The sequence below is a fragment of the Phaseolus vulgaris genome, chromosome 2 (assembly GCF_000499845.2).
Source record: "Phaseolus vulgaris cultivar G19833 chromosome 2, P. vulgaris v2.0, whole genome shotgun sequence".
Classification (NCBI taxonomy): domain Eukaryota; kingdom Viridiplantae; phylum Streptophyta; class Magnoliopsida; order Fabales; family Fabaceae; genus Phaseolus; species Phaseolus vulgaris.
In genome coordinates this window covers 37838762-37847088 of record NC_023758.2, presented here as the reverse complement: position 1 = coordinate 37847088, position 8327 = coordinate 37838762, and the positions used below count along the sequence as shown (strand labels likewise).

General features: G+C 32.8%; 1 protein-coding gene across 1 annotated transcript; it reads right to left on the bottom strand.

Moving 5' to 3' along the window:
- Positions 1–486: 486 nt before the first annotated feature.
- Positions 487–4285, bottom strand: LOC137811874 (transcription factor bHLH143-like). The gene is made up of 4 exons (XM_068613731.1): positions 4055–4285; positions 2856–3409; positions 2484–2641; positions 487–2397 (listed from the first exon to the last, which is right to left on the bottom strand). The coding sequence occupies exon 4, from the start codon at positions 2378–2380 to the stop codon at positions 1382–1384; it is 999 nt and encodes a 332-aa protein (XP_068469832.1). The 5' UTR covers positions 2381–2397; positions 2484–2641; positions 2856–3409; positions 4055–4285; the 3' UTR covers positions 487–1381.
- Between the last annotated feature and the right edge of the window lie 4042 nt (positions 4286–8327).

The following is an 8327-nucleotide window of genomic DNA, read 5'->3' as shown; positions in this document are numbered from 1 at the left end:
TCAACTGTCTTGGATTTCAATTAATTGATTCTTTCATACGAATGAGTTAACCTCTTGGAGGAAGTTATAAAAAAATGATAGCGTAAAACTAATGAGTCTCTTAGTAAGAACTAGTTTTCCTGGAATCTATAATCATTACTTGAATCGAATGAAATGGTTAAAAAATCAGTACAACAAAATTCAACACTTATGCATAACAACTCTAGATTTGGATCAGATCCAATTACAAAGACATTCACTGATCAATCTAGAAAACCATCCCATTCTCCTCTAGCTCTGCAGGCTGCCACACTGAAAAAACAAGTCGTAAGAGAAGTAGAAGTGATCATGGAGGGACGTCTGGCTCAGTTGGGACCAATAATCAAGCCAAAGTTACAATCTTTGCTTTAGTAAAACCGACTTAAAAGAAATATAAAACCCTTGCCTGACCCTTTGTTTCCTTAAAGAACATATTTACATGTAAAGTTGCATGCAAAAAGACAGGAGTAACAGGCAATGAAGAATCACATTGATAGAAAATTATATTTACAAACATGATACAACATCAGCTAACTATGTCCATGATACACTCTAACTTGCATACACCACTTCCATAACCATTCACACTCCAATTATTCATACAATCACACCTGACAGCTTCATAATAACATCATCAAAAAGAGACTTAGACCACCAAATATGAATTCAAAGCAGAAACTAGAATTGCTTGTCATCATTCCGCACTCCATCAACATGTAAAACAAAGTAACCTTTACCACAAAATGCTATATATCCAAACAAAGGGCCCCAGCAACTCATCATGAAACACTGGCCTCACTCTGCCAAACATCAGGAAACTTTCTTGTTACTTTAGAGTATATGCCAGCATGATATGCGTGCAACCTTGAAAGAGAGGACAAAAGCACGAACCCAAGAATGAAAAGGGAGGTGGAGGGTGGAGAGTGGGACCCCAGTTGCCTAATGCGCATGCATTCAATCACCAAGAGAGTGCAACACTTGAGAGATAAAAAGTGTCCTCATTTACAGCAAAGCCCCCCACTACCATCTCCATCACTTCAACCTGTGACCTTTAATCCTCCAAAAAAAAGCTACAGGATAATCATGTTGGTCAACAAATTGAAACCCCATATCCTGCATTCTTTTCCAACTGAAGTGCCAAAGTGCAATACTATCTATTTCAACATCAGTACCTTTATTTCCCAACCATATATGTACACCTCAAGAAAGAGGATTAAACAAGACAAAATGCAAACATGCTAAGATAGACATATATATCAACCAACAAAGCTAATAATTCAAAGAACTACATCTTTTCACCATGGATGTGTCCTTCAACCAACATACTAAAACCTCAGTGGCTGTGATTGACTGTGAGTACTACTTAGTGATTTTGGGACATCAAAATTTTCAAGTACTCAATAGTTCCATCAATGACTAACATTGGCTCCTTTCCTTTTGCACCAGGAATTAAATTCTCCAGAACTCTCAAAGATTCTCGGATCTTATCCTTTTTTAATTTGACATCACACACCACTGAATCTTCTACTTTAGTTTTATCAACAGAATATGTCCAGCCACTAGAGTTCTTTGATTCAGCATCACTAACATAATCACAGGTTTCATTTGGTTGTACCAAAGTAGGTTTATCCTCACGTGGGGATGATCTATTGTCATCACCATCACTTAACTTCAGCCTTTTCTTAGGCCAATAAGAGCTAGCAACCTCCTCCTTCAAGTCTTCAAATTGTTCTTGTATCGCATAAGTCCTTTTAGTTTCCAAAGGAGATCGATCTGTACTTGTTACCTCATCACAATTATCCTCATCATATTCACTGCTTTCATAATCGGAATAAAGCAATGCATTTATTTCTTCCGTATCTTCGTGCTTTTCACTTTCTTCAATAACTGCATTATCCTTAATAGACTCTTCCAGAAAACCGTAACTGGCAAGATGCTTTTGACCCATCATACTAGCCTGTTCCTCCCCATTTACGTCATAACTTTGAGCAAACTTGGTAGCAGTGACAGTTGGACTCTGAACAAGAGGAGGGACAGGAGCATAAAACAACCTTGTTTTATTATCAGACCGGTCGAAGATAAGTAACCTCTTCTGCAAAGAAGGATTTGCATTTTGTAAAGCTCCTCCAAGATGCATTTCTTTCTGATTTGTGTTTACATTGAGCACTTCATTTGTTAGCTCAGTCTTCAAACTTCGGATAGAAGGAGCTGCAAGCCCATGAGGTAAGATGGAAGTGCCTGAGTGCAGATATGTTGGGAGACCGAGTGAGCCTGGCTTAGGCAGCATACTTAAGTAATTCAAAGAAGGTGATTGCCAAGCCACATGGTGTGGCCAAGGCAAGGAGCCGTCAGCCTTAACCATCTAACAAAACAAATGACCTACAGGACAATACAATCAATCAGCCAATGTTAAATATGAAACCCTTTGGGTTGTAAAGATGAAAAAACCACATTGGAAAAAGTACCAGTAGATGTATGGTGCTCCTGTAAGAGATCTTTGTTTACTTGCTGATTTTCTAAGGAACAAAAGGGGAAAAAGGGAAACTACAAACTCCAGCTTAAAGAGAAAGAATTATGACTTAATCTACGTGACAGGCTTAAGCAAATGACGGAAGTACTCGGCCTGCAAAGAATCAGAACATAGAATATGTCACTCATTGAGCTCATATTCATAAATCTAATAACTGATAAGAGTGGCTTTTTTTATATTCAATGGTTATAATGTTCATGTCTTACGCTGAGATAAGGAAATTTCCATCCAACAAGCTTCATAACCAAGGGTATAGTTTAAAAAAAAAACTGCAACTGGCAAACATCAATCAGAAATATGTACTAACCTGACAAAAATGCAAAGGTTGAAAGCATGCTATCACTCTAACAATAATTGTTGCTTCACCGTTAATGCCATACTCATGTTTTAATGCTCGGAATCTTGTTTGGCTCGCTGCTTGGCACACCATAACTTCTTTTGTTTCTCACCACAATACTCAATCAATCTAATGTTATTGTACACAGAGAAGAGAAGCCCAATAGAAATCACAATGAAGATACCCCAATATAAACACAATCAGAATCAGCTAGAACTGAAGAATAACAAGAGATGAAAACATAATACAAAATATTCCTTCACTTCCTATCTTTTAGCCTATTCTATACTTATCAGAAGAAACGATCAAACAATTAGCTTCCATGGCAGTAGCTAAGCATAGCGACTTTTGGGAATAATAATCTACAGAATAACTTTACAATATAAGTTCAACTGTATAACTTGGCGGAACACATCAACAGAAAGACCCAACCAACGCATGCTGATTTTTTCTGTGTGCCTTTAGATATCAAGAATTACTTAGAGCTTCAGGCTGATATTATGCACTCAAAGAAATCAATATCCCTGAAACAAAAATTATATCAGAGAATAAACATCATAATTTCATTTTATCACACATCATAATTTAATAAACCAAATAGCCTAATATTACAGTCAAGCCTTAAATGAGAAAACATCAACAAATAACCACCATGACTATGGCCAGAGACATTGTAAAATCTAACTTAACCGTTCATTCATTCATTCAGAATAAACCAGTAGGAACCTCATCCTTCTCTTAATTTTCTTGTCCAAATGGAAACAGCCATAATAAGAGAACATAAACAGAAATTCAACATAATCACCACATGTGACTTGTTCTCGAGTAACATACAAGGACATGAAGCACACTTAGCCTAGTTGCAAAATCTGTCAACCATATAGGTTTCTTCAACATAAAGGAGAATAAAAAATAGCAAAATATACTACAATCTTAAAATTTCCCAACAGCAGAAGCCTGTTAGTTAAACAGAGTAAGATCCAACAAAGAAAAGGCACAGACAGATTATCTTATAAGATTTGACTTCAAAACCAAATTTCATCAAGGAGATCCTAATTCAACCAAAGGCTTCTGCTTTTTACTTCCCACCCCTTACCCACTAACCATAGCAAATAATTCAGACAACCCACAAAGGAAAAATAACAAGGAATCAATGTTGAAATACTTACAGATGGATTGGAAGGGTGTTTTGAATTGAGCAGAGTAAGAGAGAGAGAGAAGAGGGAAGAGAAAAAGGGGATGGTTGAGAGTGAATAGGGAAGAGCGAGGAAGGTAGCATTCACTACGACAAGAAAATGTCCAAAGAGATACTGCTGAATGTGAATGCCACTGCTATATAGACAACCAAATGTGACTTTAGACTTAATTTCTTAGCAGTTGCTCATTACAGTCGTTAAACTAACAGTGAATTTTTTATTAATGAATATTATCGATGTATTTTTTACCATCATTTTTTACCATTTTTTTCTTCACCTGTAAGGAAGCGAGGAAGATATGGAGTAAATGTAGTAATTGGAATGTGGAGGCCTTCGTATACCATTTACGCTTGTTCCCAATTTAATCATTTTTACCTTCTCATAAAATTAATAGATATTGGAGGTGTATGTGATTGATGTAACTGGGGAAATTTGGAAACAAAGGAACTTCATCTTTAAGAATGGTAGAGTGGATTTTTGGAGATCTTCACCTTGGGCCAACTCAAAGTGTGGTTTTGGCTCAGGAGTAGAATAAATGGTGTTTCGTTTACTCACGAGTAGAATAAATGGTGTTTTGACCCTTTGATTTGTTTGAAATCAATTAAAAAGTAAGGGTGGAGTTGGGTCTATGGTATGATTTATATTTTATTGTTTTGTTTTCGAGTTGGAGTTGGATGCAACTAACGTTGGCCTTTGGTCAACAATGGAGTTTGGTACGTGTTGCAGGTTCATTAGGTGGTTTCGGGGTTTTGAAGGATTGAAATTTATTGTTTCAATTTCCTGTATTGTTTTAATTTGTTCCTTTTGGGTGGAAGAACTTAGGAATTTGTTAGTTTTTTGGTTGAGACTCTTGGACTACTAGGGCAATGTGTCTTTAAAACGGATGATGTCGGGCGGTGCTAGTGGGGCGAATCTTTTGTGGGTCGGTAGGTAAGCTTAGATAACTTTGTTATATCGTGTTTATTGTTTAGGTACTACTAATGTTGGTCTTTGGCCAACAAAGGGGTTTGTTGTTGGTTGCAGGTTGTGAGTTAGATTCTGGTGTATTGAAGGTTTCGCGGACACCGGATATGCCGGTAGGCGGTAAAGGTTATTTAAGCATGGAAGAAGAGAGGGTTCCTTTTGGCATGATGTTGTGGGACTAGTTGTGGGTGTGAAATTTTGTTTTGTATTAGCTTTTGATTTGTAACCGTGTTTGTAGTCTTTTGGTTGTAGTATGGTTTATTTTGTGTGTATTGTTTACACTAAAGATGGTTGTATGAACCTGGATAGGGTAGCAAAAGTTGACTTTTGGTGTAGTTTGTCATTTTTTTTCTTTTGAGGTTTAGTTTGGAGGTTTGTCAAGTCTGAATGGTCAGATATTGAACAGATTGGCTTTAACTATTTTCTGTATAAGGGTTGGATTATCGCTGAAGTATCTTTATAAGGGTTGAAATACCCCTAAAATGTCTTATTTTATTTATTTTTTGCTAATAGAAAAAATATCATAGCTATATAGTCTAAAACAATCTTAAATTAGTCATATGTCTTACCTCAATTATGAAATTCAAAATGTAAATCTTCTTTCACAAAGTTTTGAAATTGGAGAGAACTCAAAATAGCAGAAACAAATGTATTAAATATCTTGGTGATCCTAGAAAATTTAACAACAATTTGGTTTTTCACCTTGTAAGTTGGAGCAAGTTAAGTTATGATATTTGTGACCAATAGGACTTAAAAAGAATAGTTAGGTTAAAAAGATTAGTGATAATGAGAAGCACGAGCATGCTTACAACACGGTTGAATAATTATGATTAGAATGGCAATGAGCAGAGTTTACAAGAGACATAAACACTAAACATGCTTATTCACTAATGAAATAATTAATCCATTGCTTACCACATACCAACCTAATTATAAGGGCCCAATAGCCCCCACCAAAGTCAGCACAGTATATTGGATGAATCATTCAGGAGCATGACATTAAAAAAATTAAAAATAAAATAATAATAGAAAAAGAGAATTACACAAATGCAAAAACCATCAAGTGCAATCCCAATTTTTCCCACTACAAAAATAATCCAATCTAATATATTACACCCGTGCGTTTGATGAAAGCAAGAGAGACCCCCAAATTTTAAAGGCTCCATCAATACCTCATTGTTTAAAGTAAATTTACACTAATCTCTTAAATAAAACTTTTAGTTTTTAACTTTCTGATAATATATACAATGTCATTAAAAGAGTATTTAAGAGTCTCCATTCATAAATAAATATGGTTAAAATAATATATATATATATATATATATATATATAAATAGGTAAAAATCTCATTTTTTATAAACAAATTTGATAAAATCGAGTTAGGCCCTAATTCATATTTTAAAATAATATCAAAATTTATCTTGATAAAATCTATTACATAATCTGTTATTGAATTTCTCATGAATATTTAGACTAACTCTCTAATAAAATATATAATAAGTTAGACTAGGACAAAACTCACATTTTAAGGAAAATAAATAAATTTAATAAACCTAATTATTTAAATTTGTTTAAGAAATATTAGTGATTAATAAAGGGATGAAATGAATATAATGTGATAAAATGTGTGAGAATAATTTTGTATGATTGAATAAATTATGTAGATGGTGGTGGAGGGAATGAGAAGGAAATAGGTAAAATCATATAATGAGGTCTAGTGTTTGGGTTACACACACCCAAAAGTGTGGTTTGATTTGGGAGAGTGGATGCTGGAATTAAGGGATCCCTTTTATCCTTTATTGATTGGTTTCAACTTTTTCTTCTTTTTAAACCCACAAAACCATTGCTTTTAGGCTTAACTTTTTTCTCTGAAAATGGTGTGCCGTGAGCTTTATCAGGAGCATCAATGCTTCTGGTTTTGTCAGCAAAGTGAACTTCCAACATTCTTACACTATCATTCTTGTGCTCAAGTGTTATGCCTCAACTCAATTCTTCATTTTTAGATTATTGCTGTTCGTCAGAAGAGTTAATGTAAATTAAAGTTTGTCATCTAAAAATTATATGTCACAATTAAATAAGATTCTTTAAGTATGGCATAATAATATTATTTAATTCTTATTGTCATGATGAAATCATTACTTGTATTACATTATTTCTTTGAATAAATTAATTTATTATTTCTCTGAATAATATTTAGTTTTCCTAGCGGGCTAAACATTTATTTTGTGGACTAGATTGAGAAAGTTTTTTGTTTAAGTAAAAATTACAAATTATGACTTCTTATAAAGATAGTTGAAAAACTAAATGCAATGTTGCTACTTGCGGAAAAATATCTTGATCTTAAATTATGTTGAACATAGATAGATTTTGAAAAGATCGTTGAAATAAGTTCAAAAATAACTTTTAAACATATTATATCTCGAATGGTACTTTATAGATATATTTTTATAAAGATGACTGGAATAAGTTAAAAAAAATTACTTTAAAATATATTATATCTCCAATTATATTATATATAGATAGATTTTGAAAATATTATTAATCTTTATTATGAGTAAACTTAAGTTATTAAATCATAAAGTTTATATATTGTAGAATTTTATTTCAAATTTCAGGTAAATAAGTTAAGTTTATTGTATAAATTGACTTAAATCGGATTAAATTGAAGTCTAACTTCTAATCCATCAACCCATTATGATTACTAGTTAGATCGATTTTCACAATCCACAACAATATAAAAACCAGTTATATATTACCTTTCTATATTAATATAGATATATAATATTTTGTACATTTTCAAAATTTAATTAATTAATTGGTCATGCTTATTTATAAGATATAATTTATTTTATGAGAAATAAAAAAAGATGTCAAAAATTTGAGTGGGCTGAAGGAAACACAAAAGGTAACGGAGAGAAAAACAGGAATCTCTTGGACCTTCTTTTTTATTGGATTTATATTTATTTTTCGTTTATTTCTCCTACAACAAATATAATTTTTCATATGCAATATTATGCAAATGATAGTTATATTGATTGTCAAATATTTTAACCAAAGTATGACTATACATTAAATTATATACGTTTCTAAGAAATGAAATGTGACATATATAGCCTTGTTTATTCTCTATTTATTTCAAATACATTCAAAGATTTTTTTTTTTCAATTCATATTTTAAAATTGATCTAAAATTTAATTTAAACATTTTATATATTGCACTGGTACTTGCTATATAGCTAGTAAAAAAAAATAAACATAAAGATCTCATAAATTGGTCACGTCA